At 36.8% G+C, this 26,749-nt stretch overlaps 1 protein-coding gene across 1 annotated transcript; it reads left to right on the forward strand.

Moving 5' to 3' along the window:
* Positions 1-23,503: 23,503 nt before the first annotated feature.
* On the forward strand, positions 23,504-26,297 carry LOC140805081 (uncharacterized). Its single transcript, XM_073161266.1, has 3 exons — positions 23,504-23,722; positions 24,125-25,614; positions 25,786-26,297. The coding sequence occupies exons 2-3, from the start codon at positions 24,368-24,370 to the stop codon at positions 26,030-26,032; spliced, it is 1,494 nt and encodes a 497-aa protein (XP_073017367.1). The 5' UTR covers positions 23,504-23,722; positions 24,125-24,367; the 3' UTR covers positions 26,033-26,297.
* Positions 26,298-26,749: the final 452 nt, after the last annotated feature.

Here is a 26,749-nt window from a genome sequence, read left to right on the forward strand (position 1 = left end):
GGTATTCTGCTCTAGTTGTGGAAGTTGCTATGGATGTTTGCTTCTTGCTGAACCAAGAAATCAGTCTGTCTCCTAGAAACTGACATGATCCACTTGTACTTTTATGATCAAGCTTACATCCTACATAATCTGCATCTGAATATCCAACTAGATTGAAAGATGAGTCTTTAGAATACCATAACCCAACATTTTGTGTGCCTATAAGATATTTTAAAATACGCTTGGCAGCTGAAAAATGTGATTGCATAAGATTTACTTGAAATCTAGCACACATACAAACCACAAATACAATATCAGGATGACTAGCAGTTAGGTACAATAATGAACCTATAAAACCTCTGTAAAGTGTCGTCTCGACTGATATTCCCCCTTGATCAGCGTCCAATTTTACTGATGAGTTCATGGGATTACTTGCAGCTGAACACGATTCCATGCCAAATTTCTTCAGCAACTCCTTCGTGTATTTAGTTTGACTGATAAAAGTGCCTGTCTTCAGTTGCTTCACTTGTAATCCAAGAAAGAATGTCAGTTCACCCATCATGCTCATTTCAAATTTTTCATGCATCAACTTAGCGAATTTCTAGCATAATTTGGGGTTAGTTGACCCAAATATGATGTCATCAACATAAATTTGAACGAGTAAAATATGATCATTCTTTGAAAATTTGAACAATGTCTTATCAAATGATCCAACAGAAAAATCGTGATCAGTTAGAAATTTTAAAAGAGTTTCATACCAAGCTCTTGGAGCTTGTTTAAGACCATATAAGGCTTTGTTCAAATAGTAGACATGATCAGGAAAGTGATGACTGACAAAACCTGGAGGTTGTTCAATGTAAACTTCCTCTTGCAACTGGCCATTTAGGAATGAAATCTTTACATCCATCTGGTAGACTTTGAAATTTTTGAAAGATGCGTAGGCAAGGAATATTCTGATAGCTTCCAATCTTGCAACTGGTTCATATGTTTCATCATAATCAATTCCTTCTTCTTGCATATATCCTTGTGCTACCAGTCTCGCCTTGTTGCGCACAACTGAACCATCTTCGTTCAGTTTATTCATGTACACCCATTTTGTACCTATAACAGTTTTTGAAATTGGTCTTGGAACTAGGTTCCAGACATTGTTATGGGTAAATTGATTTAGCTCTTCTTGCATTGCATTTGTCCAGTTTGGATCAGCAAGAGCTTCATCAGTTTTCTTCGGTTCCAATTGCGATACAAAATCTGAATGAATAAATAAATTGAGCATTTGATTTCTTGTTCTTACCGAGTCAGATGGATTACCTATCACCAATTCTAGAGGATGTGATTTTTTCCATTTGAGTTCAACGTTTGTTGCTTCTGTATCAGCAATTTCTTCAGTAGGTTACTGAACATCTTCATTTTCAGTTTGAGCTATTTCAGTTGGTAACTGAATATCATTTCTTTGCTCTTCCAATTGATTTTCAGGAACTACTTCATGTTCAACTGATTGATCTACAATTTCATGTTCTGGTGTTTGAAGGATGTTATGATTGATATAATTTTCTTCTTCATGATCATCCTCCAAACTGATATTTGTAAATCTATCAACTAGCTCAACTGGATCAGTTGGCTTATCAGTTAGAACAGTTTCATCAAAAACAACATGTATAGACTCTTCAACATTCAGTGTGCTCTTGTTAAAAACTCTATACGCTTTGCTAACTAAAGAATATCCTAAAAATATTCCCTCTGCAGATTTAGCATCAAAGGCTTTTAAATGATTTTTGACATTGTCAAGAATAAAACATCTGCAACCGAATATTTTGAAGTAGGAAACCACACTTTTACGTCGATGTCAGATCTCATAAGGTGTTTTCAAATAATTTTTATTAATCATTGATCTGTTCTGAGTATAGCACGCAGTGTTTACTGCCTCTGCCCAAAACCTTTGAGAAATATCAGAATCAGCAAGCATCGTTCTAGCAGCTTCTTTAAGCGTTCAATTTCTCCTATCAGCTACACCATTTTGCTGAGGAGTTCTCGTTGCTCAGAGCTCATGCTTAATTCCAGCATTTTCTAAAAAAATTGAAAGAACTTGATTGATAAATTCAGTTCCTCGATCGGATCTGATTCTATCAATTTCAACTGATTTCTCATTTAATATTCTTTTGAAAAGCTTGATCAGTTGAGCAGCAGTTTGGTCTTTTAATTTGAGAAAAATAACCCAAGTAAATCTTGAAAAATCATCTACAACCACCAAGGTGTATTTCATTCCCCCTAAGCTCATGACTGGTATTGGACCAAATAGATCCATATGTAACAGCTCTAAGCATCGGGAAGAAGATTTACTGCCCTTGCTTTTAAAAGAAGATTTAACTTGTTTAACAAACTGACATGCTGAGCAAATTTTATCTTAGGTAAAATCCATTTTGGGCAAACCAGTGACAAGATCGTGATTACTCAGATATGCAATTGATTTGAAGTTCAGGTGGTTTAATCTCTTATACCACAACCAATTTTTAGAAGATTTTGAGGCAATAAAATATACTGGTGCATAAGGTTGATCATTCCAACTAACTTTGTAAGTGTTTCCACACCATTTGCCAGTTAATATGACCTCATTAGTTGCATCTTTGACTGAACAAGAATGTTTGTCAAACTGAACTGAGAATCCATTGTCGCATAACAGACTAATGCTAATCAGATTATACTTGAGATTCTCAACTAATAAAACATCATTAATGATAAAGTTACCATGGATAAGCTTACCCTTACCCACAATTTTACCTTTGGAATTATCTCCGAAACTGATGTTTGGTCCAGTGTACTTGATTAGTTGAGATAGCAAATTTGCATCTCCTCTCATATGTCGTGAGCATCCACTATCCAAGTACCAGATTGATTCTTTCTTGTACCTATTACCTACAATCACACACAAGATATAATATTGGTACCCTTTTCTATTTGGGTCCAAAATTGATTAGTCCTTTAGGAATCCGGATTTGTATCAGTCTAACTGACTGTCCATTTGCTATATTCCAGATGGTCTTTCTCGATTTGTGTATGCTTGGTGTATAGTGTGCAGGTGTGACAACATGTGATTTGGCTATATTAAACCGATTGTTCGGCCGATATCTTTTCTGAACCGGTTTGTTGTTATAGTAATTGGAGTAGCCATTTGAATAATTCCTGCTGAATCTTTTTGACGACTGACTATGTGAGTCAGTTAAAAATTTTAGGCTATAACTAATACCAAATCTTTTAGCCTTGTTCGTACTTGCAGTAGGCTGTTCAATCAGTTTACTTGGCTCAATTTGTTCTTGTGCCGCAACTGATTTGACAAAGTGAATGTATTTCCCTTTATCCATATTCAGTTTCGGTCGAGTATCATTGGAAGACATTTCATCTTGGTTACTGAACCCTAAACCAGTATTATCATTAACTGATTTCTGTGAGTTCTGTATATCAGTTAATGCAACAGATGATTTGTTCCAAGCCTGAATAAGCTCAGTTTGCTTTGAATTTTCAAGCATCAACTTTTGAATCATTGATTGATTCCTGCTTCTTTCAGCATTGAGCTCAGAAATTTCCTCTTTAGACTCAACATATCAACTGATGCATCAGTTGTAGTTTATTGTCTATGGGATCATTTTGCTTTGCTCTAGCCTTTTCAAATGATAAGGCAAGCTTTTGGTACTCACTAACCATGTCATGAAGAGTTGAAATGAGTTCTTCTCTAGTGAAATCAGTGGAGCTAAAGTCAAATACATGTTGACTACTTGACTCCACTTTTGTATCACCAACCATTAGACACTTCACTTCCTCTTCACCATCACTGGAACTGCATGAGGTTTCTGGCTATGACTCTTCGCTGTCAGTTTCTCCCCATTTTGATTAGCTTTCTTCAGCTAAGAGCACCTCATGCTTCTTCCGGAAGGACTTCTTATCATCTTTGGGTCTCCTCTTGTGCTCATATGACTTCTTCTTCCTTTCAGTCGAACCTTGACTGTCCTTCTTGGGTTTGGTACTGTGGGGACCCGGACGCTAATTCATGTCTTAATCATTATTAATGTCAAATATAACAATTAAGAAAATTGGGACTAAATTTTTTTCTTTTTAAAATATAAATGCGGAAACGTAATAGTAATCTATTTGATATAAATATCAATATCAAAGTACAAATCATATACTACATGTCTCTATCTCCACTAGATTCAACGACTATACATCCAGTGCTGAATCCTATTCTGCTTCTGGGCCCGGATCTCCATGCTAACTATAATCTCTCATCTTCTTCCTGATCCTGATCATGTCCCACCTGTTGTCATGCACACATATAAACAAGACAACAGTCGGATAACTCCGGTGAGAATTACATTCCCATTATAAATCATGTATACATGAATTTCATATAAACAAATATAACATCATGAAACAAATATTCATAACATGTATCAAAATCAGAAACATGAATCAATACAAACTCAGAATCACTGTGATTCTTAGATTCTTATCCGACTCATCCTAATCTAGGGATCCAGATCTGAATAAGAACATACACCCACATAAACTCCCGATCAGGGTGGTGGTACGTTCTTATTCGCGGACTTTGGCCCTTACCATATCGAATATCAGTAATAGAAGAAACTCCAATTCTATCCACTTCGATATGACCAAACATCCGGTGTATTGACCTATCCGTCACAAACTTTGGCACTTTCGCCAAATCACTATCTTGTGACAATGTGCAATGTGCCAGTGACGATTCCATCACTATCCAGCACTTATGTCACAAGATCAATCATCTACGACTAGGCGTATCTGCCTATGACTCAATGCATAAAGCAACAGACCAAAGATATCAATCTTATTCAATTTCACATATCAATGCAATAAGGTAAAGTATGTGATTTTGTGAAACTAAAGTCAAATCTAACTCGAGTTGTGCAATCCCGCATCAACATCAATTTATACATTTCTCTTCTCGGTCTGACGAAGTCGAAGTGTCAAAGTCAAATCTGTCCATATCAAATCTGAAATGACAATATCGAATAGACTGTGTCAATATACAGCTCAATTCAAGGCATGTTCTGATCAATACGCAAATCAAGACATAATCTTATCAATGTCAACGATACAACGATACAATCTCAATCAAACGAATCTGATTAATATCAATCTACTGATGTTTCGACGGCATAACAATACAGTCTCAGTAACCCCGTCAATCTCAATATCATAGATATAATAACACGACTCACAATCAATATTAGTACAACCCATAATCTCAACAATAACATATCATAATCTCAAATTTGTACAATCTCGCAATACCGGCAATACAATATCAGTATATACGAATCAACAACTCATTTTATCCAATTCTAAATAATATCAATATACCCAGCGATACAGTATCAATCAAATATCAATCCCAACATCTCATGATCGATAACAACATAATTTTGATATCAAATCGGTCTAATCACAATCAAATCAACTCTGAAAATTCATAACAATTATATAAACAGTCCGTTCTTCAATCTGACTTCAATTATATACTAGTCAGTATATCTAGAACACATAATATCAGTCAAATCATAATTACCCCAATATCATAATTTCAAAGCATGTCAAAACGTAACAAAACTTACGTCCAGTTGAAGCTCTCATCGATAGAAACACGGTATTGTACTCAGATTCAAAATCAGACGGACGGATCGTCACTAGGTCAAATTTCCAACGTGAAGCTTACAATTCCTCCAGAGCTTCGGTTCCAATCTTCTTTTTGTTTCATATATATATATATATATATATATATATATATATTATATATATATATATATATATATGTTGCTCTGGAGGAATTGTAAGGGCAAGCGGCTTGTTTTCGTTTTGCATGTCGCACGCATATGCGCGCCCAAGGTCCGCGCATATGCGCCGGAAATTCTGTCCAGCAATTCTTTTCTCGGCAGCTCGCGCATATGCGCGCACCATCACCGCGCATATGCGTGAGACCTACTGTCTCGATGCACAACCCCTCGTGCATATGCGCGCCTCCACGCCGCGCATGTGTGCCAACTCTCTGGACTCGATACTCACCTTATGCACAGCTCGCGCGCGAGGTCTTCTGTAATGACCCGAATACTTGTTTTGAATGAAGTATTAATTAAGACATAATCAATGAGTAGTTAATTAAGTATTATTAAGGAATTTATAAATCAAGATCAAGTTGTTGGGATCCACTGAATTTTAAAAGGGATAAACTGACCTACTTCGGATTACATTATCTCGAGAAATCCAACTAGACAAATGAGATTATGAAACGTGGCAGATAAGATTGGTTCGGATTTTCTGAAATAGTGCGGATGCAGCCTATAAATGGAAGTCGATTCTTTTGTTTCCTTCAACGCATTCTTCAGAGAGAGTTCTAGTTGTACCTTAGGTTTTCTAGCCAGTTTCTAAGGCACTTTGGTGTCGGGAAGTTTCGGAGCTAGTATCGACTCGAGAAGGGGTCGGTGAACTGAGATCGAGACATCATCAGCGGGCTGACGACGGACCCAAGTATAATCCTAAATCATTAGATAGTGATTTAAGGATCATTAGGGAGATCTTTGTAGCATGTTTGATCTGGTTTGTTAGTGATTTCATTATGTTGGTATTGTCTAGGTTCAGAGCTTTCTGTCAGATTGTTTTAGTGAGGTACGTGATGTACTGACTGAGATATCCAAGCGTAGTATACACACTTATATGCTGCATATTTATCTGTTGCATGATACATGTTTTACTGTTTGGGCATATTATGCATGACATATCATGTTGAGCCTGATATCTTTTGAGATATACTTCGTTTGTTGGGGCCGCTCAGCCCTATTCTGTATTGTGGACGATGGAGCATCGAGAGCTACAGTGTCCGACAGGACCCGCGGGCTTTGATGACCTGGACATTGCAGGTCCACGTCTTGATGATGAGTGTGGGAGCCAAAACATGACTAGGGCAGATCAGAGACTACACACTCAGGCGCCTCTAGACTGAGCATGAGATTCTTGACTTGATCCTTTATATCCGAGCATATTGCATTTTGCATGCATCATATCAATTTGTATACTCGTACATTCTCGTATTGGACGATTGTCGCTCACGTCCTTGTTTTCATCTTGGGCACCCCATTCCACGGGGTAGGTCTTAGGTTGGACGGTTCGGACGACCAGGGCAGTGGCTAGAGCAGTTGGGTTTTCGTTGGTGATCCAGTAGAGGTTTTCTGTGGTTTACCATATTCTCGTTTAGAATTAATTTTTCGTTATGGTTGTATTAATTTTTAAGACTGCTGTTATTGTTATGTTTTCGTTTGGGTTGTAAGATGATTAAGTATTTGGTTTCCGCTGTTTAATTGTTATTATTAAGTTTAATGTTGCATATTTATTAGTCTGTTTAGTAGTGGCTCGGGTAAGGACGCTACATCTTCTGCCCCTGTCGCGCATATGCGCGAGGTGTTCTGCCCTCGCACATATTCCGTGTTTTCTTTCGTCTTTCCCGGTCCAATCCTTTCCGTCTATAATCATATCAATTATCACCAAATCATTTCAGATTACGGTAATCAAAATCTTGAGCCTTACATTTCTCCTCCCCCCCTCCCCAAGATATGATTTCGTCCCCGAAATCACAGGAAATCAATTCCGAAATCACAGGCAATCAAGTCAGATATCAAATCAGATACAAGAAGGAGATATACAGAAGTTAAGAAGAAAACTCATCTTAATGAAACAATTCTAGAATCTTTGTCTCATCTCAACTTCTGTCTTCCACGAGTAATTTCTTCAATGCCCTAACAACTCCACTGAACTTTCAATAGCGGAATAGTCTCCGTTCTGAATTATCTTTCTTCTATTGATTCTGATTCCAATCTGGAATAATAATTCACGAACTATAATGACATAATACAACTCGAAGTGGCTCTGATCGAATCAAACTCAAAATACTGGCTATACAATATCCGTATATACCAATCCAGAGCTCATAACAAATCAACATCGTCATCTGCCATCAAATCTGTTTAGGCTAAATCAATTTAATATTCAATCTCCTATATCAAATACCATCGGTCGTCGTCTGATGTTGGCATATTCAATCTGTCTATTCAGAGCTGTCGTAATTCTTTTCTGAATCAGCTTCACTTCTTCAGTCATATCTCTGATCATGTCAGGTCCAATATCAGGAACCTCAGAGATATCATCTCAAGTACAAAAAGGGAATCTGCCCTTCTCATCGTACAATACCTCAAATGGAGCTATCTCAATACTCGTCTGATAGTTGTTGTTGTACGAAAACTCACGACATGACATAAATCCTGCCAACTAGTGCTAAAATCAAGCACTACAACTCTAAGCATATTCTCCAAAATCCGGATAATCCACTCTGACTGTCCGTCAGTCGGTGAATGATATGCAGTATTCAGATATAATCTAGTATCTAAAGTTTGTTGTGAACTCTGTCAAAAGTGCAAAATAACCAAAAATCGCGGTCTAAAATAATCAACTTTGGTACTTCATGCAATCTGATCACTTCTTTGGCAACGGTCTCAGTAATATAATCATATTTGTACGTCTTCATGCACTAACTAGCACCCGCAGACTTGGTCAATCTGTCACTCTTAACTCCGATTAATGCTCAATTTCGGGAGGAATGCATTAGCTTCGTCACGAAATCCCTGGAAATGTAATTCTATTTCCATTCAGGAATGGATAAGTTATATAACCAATCTCCTGGTTTCATTCTTTCAGTCTTTCTCGGTCGAAAATTCAGACATTTCAGTATAAGCTCTGCCATATCTAATCTCATCTGTTTTTATCAAAATTGTCTTTTCAAATTACCATGCCCTTCTGCTATCAGGATGAATGATGAATCAATTATGGTGCATATCTGATAACATCAGTCATTTCAAATTCGAAATATCTGGCACACCCAAATCGGTATTAACATCTAACACGCGGTCAGAAACATGTTATTCTGATCGATGCCCTGCTCTGACTGTCGATATCTAGTTCTGAACATTCCGATCAACTTTCTGAACTGCTTTAATTCTCAAAATCAGCTCTGATTCGGCCTATACAATATAAATTCCCCAATGTCTACTATATATTTCAAACATGGATTCAGAACAACAGCAATATTCAATCAGATTCAAAACATCAGTCATCGATATTGATCTGCTAAACTCATAAAACTGTAATTTCTGACAATGCTATCGGTTTTAGCCAACTAATCACGACTTCACTATGCTAGATCAATAGATATATCATCTTCAGATATAACAAACCCTGAATACAATCTGTCTCAGTCAAGATGTACATTTCAACAGTTTTTGTTTACAATTTTCCGGTTCTCAAAATATTCAATACAATACTCAGACATTTAATAAAATCAATCATATTCTTTGAATATACCAGAATATCATAGATCAACTAATCAGAGAATCATCAAAACATTCTGAACACAGAGTTTATCAACTCACCAACATAGCTGATACATCCCTAACGAGAAACGCTCAATTAGATGTAACTCTCGGTTAGTAAATCTGAAATCTGATCTTTCAAATCCTTCGATTCAATCAGTATCATTCGGTACGGTGTTATAAAAAATAAAACAGTACATGGTATCAAGTCAAGGCGGAAATCAATCTCCCTGGCTAGAATCAAACTCGGAGTCTCATCTGGGAAAAAAACATTATCACTCTCATGTCACTGGCAAATCAGTCAATGATGGACTCAACTTCAGTAAGTCAACTGAATACATAAGGAGTCCCTCTGCTCCTTTCTGTAATAATCGAGTCATAGATAGTACGGATATCAAGGAATTCGCAATCCAGAATCCTTACCGTACAATATACATTCTTCGGCCATTTCAGGTCCGAATCTTACCATCTTCCGAAATCAGTTTATGGTAACTCTGTACCTGATCAGTATATCAATATCAATAATGCAGTCATACTCAGACAACACAAGTACAATACAAGCTAACTCAGCCTCATTCTCATCTCACTGTAGTACAGAGTTTACTGATATCAAACCGCTCCCCAAAACTGAAGAGATAAAATACTACAGTAAACACTGACTCAACAGATAAAGCATACATCAATGCAGTTTATTCAGGAATCATACATAATATGTACTAGAATCTCTCAATACATGCACGGAATAATCATAAAAGAACAGTTACCTGCCACTATATCATCAAGTGTATCCTGGGTCTGTTCCTCGGTCACTGTCACCACTTTGCCTTCCTTCTAGCTCGGGTTGTGTCTGAGTAGGGGGTGGTTGGAAAGAGTGAACAATAGATGATGGTCTATCAGTCTGAGTCAATGATCCAGATGACTCGGCACCTTGTGACCTCTGATTATCTCTCTGGGGAAAAACTCGCGCAAAATTTCTCGGTTGTCTACAAATACGGCAAGTGCTAAATACTCTTCGGCATTGCTATGTGGAATGTTTCCCTCCACAAGTGCTGCAATAGACCCCGGTGTAACTCTGACTAGAACCACTGGAACTAGACGAACCGCTGCCTAACTTCTTGAACTGTTTCTTTCAAGCTTTCAACTGTTCTTTCTTCCCAATACTACTACTACCAACCTCCAATTTCAAAGGGGACTGCAGGAATTGGGCTGGATATTGTTGTTGTTTCTGAGATTGGATCACATACAGCCTTTCTTGTTGTCGAATCAAACTTGCCTTGGCTCTTTTTGCTCTATTCAAGGCGTCATCAAAAGTATAGGGTCGCTCCACATTTACCAATGCAAGTATTCCAGGATTCAATCCATTAATAAACCGGTCAGTTACAACTTCATCATTCCTAGCCACGTGAGGTGCAAAACGTAGCAAAGTAGAGAATTTAGCAACATATTCTTCAATGTGTAGCTGACCTTGTTTCAAATTTTCAAACTCTGCCCTCTTGTCCTCTCGGTACGAACCTGGGAAAAACCTTTTATAGAATTCGACTTTAAAGATTTTCCACGTAATCACTGTACCATGCTGTTCTAGGGCTTCTTTGGTTGCGATCCACCAACTCTTTGCGACTTCTCGTAACTAGTGCCCAATCAGTTTAACTCTCCGTTCACCTGGGTAATCGAGTGAATCAAACAGTATTTCAATATCATTCAGCCAACTCTCACAATCATCAGACGTCTTAGTACCCCTCAGAATCGGTGGTTGAAATGACTGAAACCTCTTCAACATTGTTTCCATCGGAGTTTCTGACACATCCATCTGATAAACTGAAGTACCACCTGATTCTGTAATTCTTCGAGGATATAGATCTGATCATCAAAGGGCATAGCAATCACATGAGACAAATCCGTCTCAGTCCCTTTCTGATCAGCTTACCTCTGATCAAGAATAAGTTCTGATTCATTCTCAAATAATACACATTACCAAATCAAATCAAATCATTCAGGTAAACATGTATTAAATAAAGCAGTAAATCATGCTAGCATTCACAAGCAAGGAAAGAAAATTCATTCTACCCCGCTCACTAGCTTCTATCAATTCTAAGTTACCTACAATTCTAGAACCTACGGATCTGATACCACCTGCTATGGGGACCCGGACGCTAATTCATGTCTTAATCATTATTAATGTCAAATATAACAATTAAGAAAAGTGGGATTAAATTTTTTTCTTTTTAAAATATAAATGCAGAAACGTAAGAGTAATCTATTTGATATACATATCAATATCAAAGTACAAATCATGTACTACATGTCTCTATCTCCACTAGGTTCAACGACTATACATCCAGTGCTGAATCCTGTTCTGCTTCTGGGCCTGGATCTCCACGCTAACCATAATCTCTCATCCTCTTCTTGATCTTGGTCATGTCCCACATGTTGTCATGCACACATACAAACAAGACAACAACTGGATAACTCCGGTGAGAATTACATTCCCATTATAAATCATGTATACATGAATTTCATATAAACAAATATAACAGCATGAAACAAATTTTCATAACATGTATCAAAATCAGAAACATGAATCAATACAAACTCTGAATCACACTCCGCGATTCTTAGATTCTGACTCGACTCATCCTAATCTAGGGATCCTGATCTGAATAAGAACATACACCCACCTACACTCCCGATCGGGGTGGTGGTACGTTCTTATTCGCGGATTTTGGCCATTTCCATATCGAATATTGGTAATAGAAGAAACTCCAATTCTATCCACTTCGATATGACCAAACATCCGGTGTGTTGACCTAACCGTCACAGACTTTGGCACTTTCTCCAAATCACTGTTTTGTGACAATGTGCAATGTGCCAGTGATGATTCCATCACTATCCAGCACTTATGTCACAAGATCAATCATCTACGACTAGGCGTATCCGCCTATGACTCAATGCATAAAGCAACAGACCAAAGATATCAATCTCATTCAATCACACATATCAATGCAATAAGGTAAAGTATATGATTTTGGGAAACTCAAGTCAAATCTAACTCGAGTTGTGCAATCCGCATCAACATCAATTTATACCTTTCTTTTCTCGGTCTGAAGAAGTCGAAGTGTCAAAGTCAAATCTGTCCATATCAAATCTGAAATGACAATATCGAATAGAATGTGTCAATATACAGCTCAATTCAAGGCATGTTCTGATCAATACGCAAATCAAGACATAATCTTATGAATTTCAATTATACAACGATACAATCTCAATCAAACGAATCTGATTAATATCAATCTACTGATGTTTCGACGGCATAACAATACAGTCTCAGTAACCCCGTCAATCTCAATATCATAGATACAATAACACGGCTCACAATCAATATCCGTACAACCCATAATCTCAACAATAACAGATCATAATCTCAAATTTGTACAATCTCGCAATACCGGCAATACAATATCAGTATATACGAATCAACAACTCATCTGATCCAATTCTAAATAATATCAATATACCCAGCGATACAGTATCAATCGAATATCAATCCCAACATCTCATGATCGATAACAACATAATTCTGATATCAAATCGGTCTAAGCACAATCAAATCAACTCTGAAAATTCATACCAATTATATAAACAGTCCGTTCTTCAATCTGACTTCAATTATATACTAGTCAGTATATCCAGAACATATAATATCAGTCAAATCATAATTCCCCCAATATCATAATTTCAAAGCATGTCAAAACGTAACAAAACTTACGTCCAGTTGAAGCTCTCGTAGACAGAAACACGGTACTGTACTTAGATTCAAAATCAGACAGGCGTATCGTCACCAGGTCAAATTTCCAACGTAAAGCTTACAATTCCTCCAGAGCTTCGGTTCCTATCTTATTTTTGTTTCTGAAGAATTCACGTTGCTTATTTTATATATATATATATAAATATATATATATATATACATGTTGCATGTAAGGTAAAGTGGCTTGTTTTCGTTTTGCATGCCGCGCGCATATGCGCGCCCAAGGTCCGCGCATATGCGCCAGAAGTTCTGTCCAGCACTTCTTTTCTCGGCAGCTCACGCATATGCACGCACCATCACCGTGCATATGCACGAGACCTACTGTCTCGATGCACAACCCCTCTCGCATATGCGCGCCTCCACGCCGCGCATGTGCGCTCAACTCTCTGGACTCGATACTCACCTTATGCACAGCTCGCGCGCGAGGTCTTCTGCCACTGTCGCGCATATGCACTGCTCCTTGTCGCGTATATGCACGAGGTGTTCTGCCCTCGCACATATTCCGTGTTTTCTTTTGTCTTTCCCGGTCCAATCCTTTTCGTTTATAATCATATCAATTATCACCAAATCATTTCAGATTACGGTAATCAAAATCTCGGGCCTTACAGGTACAATCAGCAATGAATTGACCGGATTTGCCACAGTTGTAGCAATCGTTTGATTTCTCTTTGGAATTGTTTCTTTGATACTGCTTCTGAAAGTTCCCTTGGTTTTTCCTCATAAATCTTCCGAATATTTTGATGAACAATGACATGGCATCATTGCTTAGTTGATCAGCAACCTTCTCGACTGAACCAGTTGGTTCTATTCTAACAATAGCTAAGGCAGTTGTGACTGCTTGAGTAGAGGGTTCTCCTTCTCGAGTTTGCGGCTCGAACTCATATGCCTTCAGATCAGTAAATAGATCATGAAGCTCAACCTTGTTCAGGTCCTTGGTTTCCCTCATTGCCATGGTCTTTACGTCCCACTCCTTGGGAATACCTCTGATTACCTTTAAGGCAACTTATTTGTTTGAATACACTTTTCCAAGTGCATTTAATTCATTGGTGATGCAGCTTGTTCTATCATCATATTCATGCATCGGTTCACCAGCTCTCATTTTGATATTGTCAAACTTCTGAACAGCAACAGAAAGTTTTTTCTCTTTGATTTGTTCATTCCCTTCGCAAATCTGGATCAGCTTTTCCCAAATCTCTTTGGCTGTCTTACACATCTTGATTTTACTGAACGTTACTTTGTCCAGCGTTTTGTACAGTATGTCTTTTGCTACATTGCCCAGATTTGCTTTTCGTTTGTCCTCAGCAGTCCACTCATCTCCGGGCTTTTCAATTCTATGAGGTGCCCCATCTGTGATTGCAACTGCTATATTGGCTTTCAGAATCTTCATTGGTCCGTCAGTGATGATGTACCACATATCATCGTCTTGTGCAGCTAAGTGAGCCTGCATCCTGATTTTCCAATCATCGAAGTCCTCTCTGGAAAACATTGGGATCTTGTTGAAGGAAGACTTGATCAATAATTTGAGTAAAAATATTCTTAGACAAGATACAACCACTCTGATACCACTTGAAAGAATCGGTTACAAAGGTGATATGTGTTTAGAAGGGGGGATTAAATAAAAACTCACTGATTATGTATTCTTTTCGAATAATGGGTTCATTTTAGTTAAAAACTGACACTCGGTATCTTGTCAGTCGATAACAATCAGTTTAACTGAAAACAATTGCGGAAGTAAAGTGACTGAAAAATAGAATAACTGAAAGTAACCGAAATGAAAAACACACGATATTTTTCTGGATGTTCGGAGAATAGAATAATTCCTACGTCACCCCTTCTATCATGATGATAGGATATTCACTAAAAGACTTTGATCGAATACAAACGTTGTACTGACCCACTTCATTTTAGTCTTAACACTTCCAAACTGAAACTCTTAGTATACAAAAGCTTTTACAGTGCGTGACCGAATACAACACAACTGAATAAAGCTAACAAAGATTTCAAGGTGCTAGTAAGCTCGTAAATGTAGCCTTGATTGCTACTGATAAAATGGATAAGAGTGAGCTTTGATATCTAAATGTGAGTTGTGATTTTAGCAGAGTAACAGCAAGCTTGAATATGATAGTAGTTCACGTGTTATATTTCTCAGCTGTTCTCTTCACTTATTTCTAGGCTTCCCTCTCAACAGTATTATTAAATATAGTAGAAATAAATCAGTTATGAGTTTTCCAGCAGAATATCTTTCAGCCGGTCCCTCAACTGTACACATCATCAGTTGAGAACGACAACCGACAAATAGTACAACAGACTGCAACTAGTAATGGAATGCCGCATTTCAGATATTTCAGTGTACGATTGTTAGAGAATATTGACGTGGCTATCAACGGATATAAAGATTCAAATGATATTTAATATTACCGTTGAGAGGGAAGCCTATAAATAGGTGAAGAGAGCAGCTGAGAAATATAACACGCGAACTACTATAATATTCAAGCTTGTTGTTACTCTGCTAAAATCACAACTCGCATTCAGATATCGAAGCTCACTCTTATCAGTTCTATCAGTAGCAATCAAGGCTACATTTACGAGCTTACTAGCACCTTGAAATCTTTGTTAGATTTATTCAGTTGTGTTGTATTCAGTCACGCACTGTAAAAGCTTTTGTGTACTAAGAGTTTCAGTTTGGCAGCGTTAAGACCAAACTGAAGTGGGTCAGTACAACGTTTGTATTCGATCAAAGTCTTTTAGTGAATATCTTATCTTCGTGATAGAAGGGGTGACGTAGGAGTTATTCTATTCTCCGAACATCCAGAAACATATCGTGTGTTTTTCATTTAAGATACTTTCAGTTATTCTATCTTTCAGTCAGTTTACTTCCGCAACTGTTTTCCAGTTAAACTGATTGTTATCGACTGACGAGATACCGAGTGTCAGTTTGTAACTAAACTAGATCCATTATTCGAAAAGAATACATAATCAGTGAGTGTTTATTCAACCCCCCACCCCTTTCTAAACACATATCACCTTTGTAACCGATCCTTTCAGATGGAATTCACGGGTCGAGGAATATATGACAATGCAGCTCTTCTTCGCCAACATGCCAAGTCCTTGGAGAGAAATGATAATAAGAGAATATGTCCCTGGCAATCCAGATACATTGACACAAAGAGCCTATTTACTTAAAGGAAAACTGGCAGAATGGTGTCATTTGGCAGCATTACAGAAGAATTACAAATTTTTAAGGGGTATTAAAAAACGTACTCCTTTGTGTTGTAAGGAAAATGATCTTCCAACAATTATTGGAAGTAAACCATAGAAGCATAAGAGGAAAAGTTTTAAGACTCATCCTTATGCTAGATGTGGAAGAAGTTCTTGGAAACCGAGAACAGTTTGGTCTAGACAAAAGGTCATATCTTATAAATCTGGGCAAAGAAGTGGACCATCAAGAAGAAGGATATCATCCCAAGCCTCGAGTATATCACGAAGCACAGGAAGAACACCTAGGAAGAAAACTTTCAGAAGAACTCATACTCGAGCAAATGAAAGTTCCAAGGATTGTAATTGTTGGACGTGTGGAGGAAGAGGTCATATCTCAACCAATTGTCCTAAATGAAAAAAGAGGTATTAAACACTTTGAACCAACCTTGGATATTGAGGAAGTAGTTTATTACCAAGATCTTATTCAGGTATACCGATTTGAGGACATTGCCTCAGATGAAAGTATATATGAAGAAGAAGAAGTATTAAGTCAGGAAGAATCTGATATAACTGAATCGGAAACTGACTGAAGACGAGGTGTTTCAACAAGAAACACATGAAGATTTGTGTGGTTTCTTCAGTCAGACAACAATATATCATAACATGGTCCAAAGGATCATGAGATAAAATCCTAGTCTACAGAGATATCAATATTCTCTGCAGGACAGGTAGAAAAATTCTTAGGAAGCTTTGGCCTAAGAAAAAGAAAGCATCATCTAATCTATAAAATTTCCAGAAGGGAAATGGAAATCCAATGGAACTTACATGAAATAAAATAGAGATGCTATTAATTCCTTCTGAAGAAATTAAGAAGGAATTACAAAAACTAAAAATGGAAGTATCACGGACCATGTCCTGGATTCATATTGAAGCAATCCAAATTATAATAAAATCTACTTTCAAAGAAGGAATATATTCACTAATTGATATTGCTATATGCGATAAACGAATGGGAAACGTTCAAGATACAGTACTGGGAACTATCTCAGGAAATCTCTGTGCAGGAAATATTGTAGGAGTAATCTATCCGAGAATTGCCTACAACTTAGCAGATCGAGATTTCAGTGGAGCCTTGACATTACATCAAAATTTCAAGGAAAAAGACTGATGAAAGAAGGTAATAAGCCATATTCTATTACCTATAAAATTTCATATGCTATATCTAAGACACATCATTCAGAATTGTTTATTAGAAATGAGTCCATTAAAATACCTGAGATATTTGGAAAAGTTGCTCAGGTAATTTATCCAGAAAGAGTTGAGATTCTCTTAATACATGAAACATATATCCAAATACAAGACAAACCGATTCTACACAGGAATCAAAGTCTTAGATTGGAGTCAAGAAGACTATCTTTTCAAGGGGATAGAATTACAAGTTACGGGTGGAGAAAAGAACATGTCCAAGAAATCCAACAGGAGCTAAAAAGCTTTTCCACAATAGGAAAGCTCAGATGCCCAGAAAGATGGAAAGAAGTAAAAATAGCATTTGATATTACGAAACAAAGGAATCAATTCTCTTCTTATACCATATAATATTTAGAACAACCCATTATAAGAACTTACCACGGAATGATCAATATCGGAGAATTTGAAGTTCATATCAAAGGAATTTCAGGGAAAGAACCGGATCGATTTGTTCTTGGACTAGAGTTTCTCGATGAACATAAACTTTGGAAACGTCTAGAATATGGAATGGAGTTTATGGAAAAAGATAGGATGTGGAAAATCCAATGATCACAAGTCATTTCTCGATATACATTCTAGCAGGGATGTTATATGAACAATATAAAGCAGAATACTTTGCTGCTTATATTGACTCAGGTGCTGGAATTTGTACAGAAAAAAGAGGAGTTCTTACAAATAATTTGGAAGAAGAACTACCAAAGATTGCTGGAAGAGATTTCTCCAGAATAATCTTAATCTTATTCAAAGGGATTAATGACTGAAATTGTGATCGGAGGTGCTGGACAAACACCTTGGTATAAGGTAAAAAGACTACCGATTTTTTTTTCATGATACAGGTGCTGACATTTTGCTAGGAAACAATTTCCTACAAATGTTTAAGTCATATATGCAAGAAAATGAGACTAGACGATTAGTGTTCACAACACCATGTAATCACAAAATCATAGTCCAAAGACTCAGAGATGAATTTTACAAAAAAATTTCAATCCAGTTTCGCAGCAAACATGGTGATGAAGGGAAACTTCTAAACCCAAAAATGAAGGATTCTAGACGGTTTGGAGAAACAATGCTCCAACTAAGAGCAAATAAAGAGCTCCAACCAGAAGAAATAGAATGCCTTAAATAGCTCTACATAAGAATGAGATAGAGTTTGAATCCACGGTTTCCTTAGAAGATGTCAAGAAAATTACAATGAAGATCCCCTGGCATGGTGGAATAAAAATCAACTCAAAGTTTGCCTTAAAATTAAAGGCAAAGAATATGAATTTGTTCGTTGCAAGCCTATCCCAATGAACATAATTGATCAAAGGGATATGCAGATTATAATCAAGGAACATCTGGATCTTGGTTTAATCAAAGCAGGAATTTCACCATATAGTAGCCCGGGATTTCTAGTAAGAAATCATGGTGAGATAAAAAGAAATAAACCATTAGTTATTAATTACCAAGAAATTAATAAGATTCTGGAGTTTGTTGGGTACTTCATACCTAGCAGAGAACATCTAATCAGTTGCATACGTAATGTAAATATTTTCTCTAAATAAGATTGCAAATCTAGATTTTATCAAATTCGGATGCAGGAGGAAAGCAAGAAAATCACAGCTTTCTCCACCCCACAAGAACACTATATTTGAGAAGTATTATCAATAAGATTGGCTAATTCACCCTAGATATTTCAAAGGAAAATGGATAATATATTTAAAGATTATTTTCGGTTTATGTTTATCTATATTGACGATGTGTTAATTGCATCTAAAAATATGGAGGAACATATTAAACATTTAGAGATTTTCTCTGATGTTTGCAAAAAAAAAAAAAAAAAGAATGGTTCTATCATAAAGAAAGCAGTCATTGCCACAAGAAAGATTGAATTCCTTGGAATAGAAATCGATGAGTCAGAAATAATTTTGCAGGATCATATAGTAGAAAAAGTGCAAAATTTTCCAAACGAGTTAAAAGAAAATAAACAACTTCAAAGTTTTATAGGAGCTGTTAATTTTACTGGGATGTTTATTAAAAACCTAGCAAAACACAGGAAAGTGTTTAGTTCATTACGGAAAAAAAGATGCAAAATTTATACGGACGAAAGAACACACACAGGGACTTAGTCAACTAAAGGAGATTTGTAAAAAATTTCCGAAAATGGCTATTCCTCAGGATGAAGATGATCTGGTATTGTATACAGATGCCGGTGATCATTGGTGGGCGGCAGTGTTAACCAAGCTCACACCATAAGGAGAACAACCATGCAGATATTGCAGTGGACTTTTATCGGATGCAAAAGCCATAAGATAACATATCAATGAAAATGAATTATATGCAGTAAAAAGGGCTTCTGAAAAATGGCCATTATTTTTACTTGCGAAGAAATTTACTTTAAAAGTTGATATCACATATGTGGAAACTTTCGTAAGGAATATAATAGAATCCAAATCTGAGAATGCAAGATTATTAACATGGCAAGCTCTATGTCAAAATTATATTTTTGATAATATGATTATAAAATCTAATGAAAATATTCTTGCAGATTTTTTAACAAGAGATGGACAACGGTGATATCGATGCCATCATGAAAATGCAGATGCATTTGAGGGAACACCTTGAAATGCTTCAAACCGAGTTCAACAAGCCGGCTTTAAACGCAGAAGTTGTGGGAAGGCTACAACAAGCCGATAAGAGAGTTGTCTATGATCGAATTACATGATGTTTACAGGCTTATACTCAGTTATGGTCTGTAATACAAAGACCTATCCTCCAAAGGATTGAAAAGTCATTGGTTTCCCAAATAGAGAGTTTTTGAGTACAAGACTCTATACCTGGAGCAGGGGATTCAAATACCCTTAGCACCAATGTTAAGTCGGGATCATCTCTAGATGAGTCGGCTGAAACAAAAATTAAGGCTCCAGATCCCTATCTCGAGTCTTCAAGTCAACCCTTCACCTCGGAGATTGGAGATGGAAAGATCAACCTTAGACCCAATACTGACAAGGGTAAATCTAAGGTTGGTACTAATGAAGTTAAAATTTCTCCATTTCATGTGTATCAAAAAAACTGGGAGAAATTAAAAACAAGAGTAGGCATTAACCCCGCACCACTATCAGGGTTGATGTTTCAAGGAAATGTCCTAGGGTACGGATGAAACCAAATTCCTACCCAAAGGAAGTCAAAGCTTGGTATAAATTCGGGCCTCTTGCCTCAGTTTATACCATATCACCCAGCTTCCCAGCAATTTCAGGAATACCTAAATGGATTCAGGAAGTTGTTCGTGAAACTTGGGCGAATAACGATTATTTGTCCAGAGGAGACATTCTAGAGCTATAATTTTTCAGTACAACACCAGGACCAGCAGAAAAAGGCTTTCATGAAGCCTTTCATTTCATCAAGTTAAAGAGGCTGGATGTTAATGTTCAAAAATTTATTAAAGACCCTTCAACAGAAGATACACCCCTTGTTGCTTCAATAACTAAAGATGACATTTCAACCAGAAGAGCATGGGTTTATGCGTCTGTCTAATTGAGATGGACAAGGTCAAGTTTCCGTTTAAATTTTATCACAACTTAGTAAGCGGATCATTCCTGTTAAATACCATGACAGGAAAAACAACATGTTTTGCAGAAGATTTATTCAAAAAGAAGAGAAATCTTTTGTGGAATAGCAAGCTATCGGAGAGTAAAGAAACTCGTCGGAAATTCTGCAATATGGCTCATGTGGGAAGATGGTCAGAACAGATCTGCCCAGAATTTCCAACTCAAAAGGAGCCAGAATTTGTCAAGGGCTTCAAATATAGATTGGACAGGAAGCGTCTTGCAGAGACATGACCAAGTGGTGAGGGACCGCAACCACGTTTTCCTCGGAGACATCAAAAGTTAAAGATTCCTCGACAAAAATAAGTGGACATATGAACCTAATCACGTTTACTTGAGGATAATAAAAAGAAAAGATTCCCAGACAAAAGCAAGTGGGCATGTAAAGTTCCCACTAACAAAAAGAATTCGAACCCAATTACACCTATAAATAAGGAGTAAATGGGGACAATAAAAATATACCATACTTAAAACGAAGTTGGAAACAAAAGAAAATGTATTACACATATCTCAAAGTTTTCTAAAGACGGATTAAGGCAATAAGAAAGCAGCTGATGAATTTCAAAGCCTACTACAAAAGGCTAAAAGGGTTAGGAAATGAGATATAAAAAGGTTAGGAAATGAGATATCAGCTGATATAATCCAGACACATATCTACTGGTTATGCCAAAAGATAATATTAGAAGAACAAGTTGTTTCTAGATTAATAATCTAGGAAAGAAGACAACTCAAGTGGAGGGACCACTCAATCACTCACTCGACCCACTCAAGAGATAATGCCAACAACAGCTGGAAGGCATTAAAGAAAAGTTAGGCCAAGAATTGAAGTTCGAAAATTCAAATCCGCAAAGAGCTTCTATAAATAAGAAGACAGAAGGAAGATGAAGGCATCACTCAACCTCTTCTTTTTTTTCAAAAATAATTTGTAATATTTTCTCTTTCAAGTTTATGTATGCTGTAAGTTCGGCTACTATTAGTACCTAAACAAGTTTCTCCTCCTCTACAGGAGGTTAATATGTAATAATATTTTGTATGTTTGAATAAAACAACCAAGGCTTTGGCCCTCACATATATTGGTTTCAAATTGAACTATTTTACTATACACCTAAGGTAGGAAACGAAACAGGGTTGTGCTAAGTGTTGTTGAAAGAATCTGCGTCAGAAACCATCGGTTGCGATTGTGTGGTTGGACTGTGAGGAGAATTTCGTAAAACTCGGTGGATATAACCCGACGACACTCTAATCAAAAAGGTAAACTGTTCAATTTTTTATACGGAAGCATGAAAAAAATCAATCTTTTTAGAATGGTATATAGACTGGAAAACTTGCGTAGCTGCATGTCTTGGGGCTATATGCCTTCAAGAACAGACTCGATAGGTATAACAATGTCACGTACCAAAATCAAAGGAAAAAAAAAAGGATGTTTTTGAAAATTTTAGAAAATTGTGGAGTTAAAACAAAGAAATAAAGGGATGGAGAGTAAGAAAAAAATTTAGAATGAAAATGGAGAGTAAATACAAATTTGTCCTTAAAAAAACGGGATTTTGACCAACGTCTTTAGGATTTCTTACGGATAAACATGGATTTCTTCATATTTTATTATTATTATTATTATTTTAATAAAGTCACATTTGGCCTAAATCAATCATGTGTCGAAAACCTTTGGATCCATTATAATTAAATTCGGTCTTACAAATTACCCAAATTTTAATTATTCAAATTTTAATATCAATGTAATAATTGTTTTTTTAAAATTTTAAACATTTTTCGAACGTACAAACTAGTCAACTTATCTGTGAATAATTTGATAGTGATTCGTTTAAAATTCGACTCAAATTATATCACTCGACTCTATTCGATTACATCTCGTATTACAACCAAAGTAAGTATATTGAGAGAAATCAAATTACTTAGAAAGCCTATGTTTAACAATCACAAGATCCAAATTCTTGATATATAAATCGAGATTCTCTCTTTGAAAATATATTAATATATAGAATTGGATATCTTGTTCCTTTGTCAAGCTCGTCGCTCTTCCAGTTCCTGACACAATTTCATACCTCTCTTTAAAAAAATCAACATAAAAAGCACGTGTCTGTGCGCCGGTCCCATGAAACTGCCACATAATTTCCTTGCTAAATGATTTGTTTACTGTTAAATCCCTCCAAAGAAAAGGATAAATTCCTCAAATTTATTTGTGAATAAATAACATCCCTTGTGACGTGGGTCTGATCTTCGACTAAGCAGCCCCACCGATCTTAAAAGTGCATTGTTTGTTGGTGTTTGGTGCTTACTAAATATCGTCTTCTCATTCTATCCCTTCTTCTCTCACTTCCTTTTTCCTCAAATTATCCCGTTTCTTGTATTAATAAACAGATATTAGAAAAAGGTATCATATCCAAGAAACTACACTTGCCTCCATTTTTCTTGCACTTTCAGAGTTTTCCCTTTATGGCAGTTGATTAATCTGGGTGAGTTTCTAAAACCCTTTTCCCAAATATTGATTTTCCTATGTTTCTATTTAGAAAGATATTTTCTTTTCTTGTTTCTCGATGAGCCAAGTGTTTCTTGCTTGTGAGTTCGTCGAAGCCTTGTGTTTTCATGTTAACAAGTTGATGGGCTTCTTACACGAGACATGACTGTGTTTAAAATATTGCCATATATAAGATTCGAAATGATCGAAGAATGCGCTATTGTTTACTTTTCTATGCTAAATATTTTTTAAGGTGTTTGGTTCTCAAAAGTGTGAATTGTGGGAGTAGAGATAATGAATGAAGTGTGAATTTTGCGAGAAAGTTGCAAGATTTTTGCTCTCCTTATGTTTGACCATTGTTGGTTTAATTTATTGTTTTGGTTTCATCTGTATTTCACAGGTTTGATTAGTAAGCAACATGAAAAGAGTAATCTAGACTCAACTCTTCCTATCCGAGATCCGATACTGATTCATAGAAGAGGCCCTTTTACACGGGCTTTCTGTTATGTTGATTTTGACAATTTCTTGTCCATTTTTCTCTATTTTTAGTCATCTCCTTGATTTTAGCTCAGCCTTTGGCCTCGCCTATCCCTTTTTCCTTTGTGATTAATTTACTCACTTGATATTCTGTGATCATCAAGCCATGAAGCTCGAATTGTTTGCATCAAGTGTAGATTTTGCTTCTTTAGTGCCATCGTCTCTTTTCAACTCTTATTGTTCGAAGAAGTACCCCGGCACGGATAGTGCTGTCTCCCTTGTCGTTCTTTCCACCTCCTTTGTATCCAAGAATTTTGGTAAGTCACAAAGTTTCAAAAGTTCAAGATCTCGACCGGTCCAGCGATCTTGTAGTTTAAATTTGGGTGAAATATATCATGAGGAATCACCCCTGCATGTGCAAGGATTGGGTAAGAACTATGGGCAGACTGGTAGCCAGGAGAATGAAGCAGGTATGAATAAGAATGTGCATTACACGATATCTAAGAGAGACCAGATTGTTGGGAGGGATAAAGATTCGTTCTCGGATTCACGGTTTGATTTCTTGGAGCCAATGATGCTTGGCATTAGGCTTGAGTTCACCGATCGGCCAGATCAAGAAACGGCTGTGTGGGCCACTATTGAGCAGAAGGCTAAGAGTTTGGAGATTCCCTTGTCTTTGAGGATGATAAAGAAGAAACTACAACGTGAAGAAGGGTTCACAGAGCCTAAAGAGTCGGTCTATTGCTCGATCAAGGCCGTGTTTGCCTCGATGGTTTTCATCATAGTTGAACTTCAGAGCTATGCTCTGCAGATGAGGGAAGCCTTGTGCAATGAAGATTTAGAAATTATCATATCCAAAGTGCAGAAAGAAATGAATTCTTCATTTGTTTGGCTTTTTCAACAAGTATTTTCGAGGACACCGGCTTTGATGCTTCATGTGATGATTCTTTTGGCAAATTTTGGCGTGTACTCTGCTTTCCATGATGTTGCTGCTGCCAAAGCCTCTCGATCGACCAAGGCCTATCAATCGAGGGTGGCCATCTGCGAATCCACAACAGATGCACTGTGGACCGAGGAAAAACAAGTGGTCTTGGCCTCAGGAAATGGCAGAGAAACCCTTGTTGGAAAGGCACCAATGACTGATCATGAGTTGGGGACTGTAACTGAAATGAATCTATGGAACTCGATGTTGGATGAGGCGACTAAGATGCGAGAAGGGATCGAGGATGAGACCATCGATCAAGAAACAAAGCATAGTTTCATATTACCCTTGTCGGTTGATCTTGAACGTCATGAAGAGTACCTAAGGACTGATCTTCTATATCAGATGAACTTGTCTTATGAACCTGACAATGCACTCTTGCTTTGCAACTATGCACAGTTCTTGCACCTTGTTGCTCGTGATTATGACAGGTATAACACTTCTAAATCTATTGCCCTAGTATCTATTTAGCTAATTGTAGTACAAAATATGTTTCCAACTCGTAATATAGATGTTAGAACATCTTAGAGTGGTGACACCTATATTCATATAGAATGGACTTAAAGTTCTTGAGCTCGACGCTAATGCACGATGCTTAACAGAGCCGAGGAATGCTTCAAACGAGCAGTACAGATACCCCCACCGGATGCAGAATGTTTGAGCTTATACGCCAACTTCTTGTGGACGGTCCGTAGGGACATCTGGGGAGCCGAGGAGATATTCTTGCAGGCTTTGGCGGCAGAGCCGGAGAACTCTTACTACGCTTCGAGATATGCCAATTTCTTGTGGAACACCGGTGGCGAAGAATCTTGTTTCCCTTCGAACAAGCCCCATAATCCAAACTTGTAGTGTATCATCACTTGTTATTTAAGAGGAGAATTTTCCATTGAACAGTCGATGTGCTCCAAGAAGGGGCAAAGTATACATATTTTGTCTAATCAAAACATGATGAAATAGTGTCAGTATTTTAAGTAATCATGAATTATGGCGTACAGACTGGAAGGGGATAAAAGAACCTAACTCATCTTCTATCTTAAATCATGCATATTTCCTTAATAAACTTGGAACTTGGTTATTGCACATATATAATTTGCTAAAGTTTATGGAATATAAATCGAATTTCATCAGAAGAATCCGTGTTGGGTAAATTCCAAAACTCTCGCTCATATTTAAATTTATAGGATTCTGGCCTTCTAATAAATCAAAATTTGGTATCATGCATGGTAAAGGTTTAGATTTTGGCCTTTAGCAAAATTTTGGTTTCGTCAGTTTTTTTCGTTTATTTTTATGAATGTTCAAGACATCAGATATTATTAATATGTTTGAAAATGAGAATTTTGGAAAGGAAGACTAAATGTAAAAAAATAAAGTGTGAAAATGGGGGGGAAAATAGCCTTGGAGTATATATGTATATTTATATAAGACATTCTATTTAAGCAAGAAAACCATAATTATATTTCTCACTCAAATTATCATATCACAATCTACCCTTTGGTTTATCAAATAAAATGATAAAATAAAATGATAAATTAAAATGACCCACTTCTAAATTCATTTAATTTACAT

The sequence above is a fragment of the Primulina eburnea genome, chromosome 11, assembly GCF_022965805.1.
Source record: "Primulina eburnea isolate SZY01 chromosome 11, ASM2296580v1, whole genome shotgun sequence".
NCBI lineage: Eukaryota > Viridiplantae > Streptophyta > Magnoliopsida > Lamiales > Gesneriaceae > Primulina > Primulina eburnea.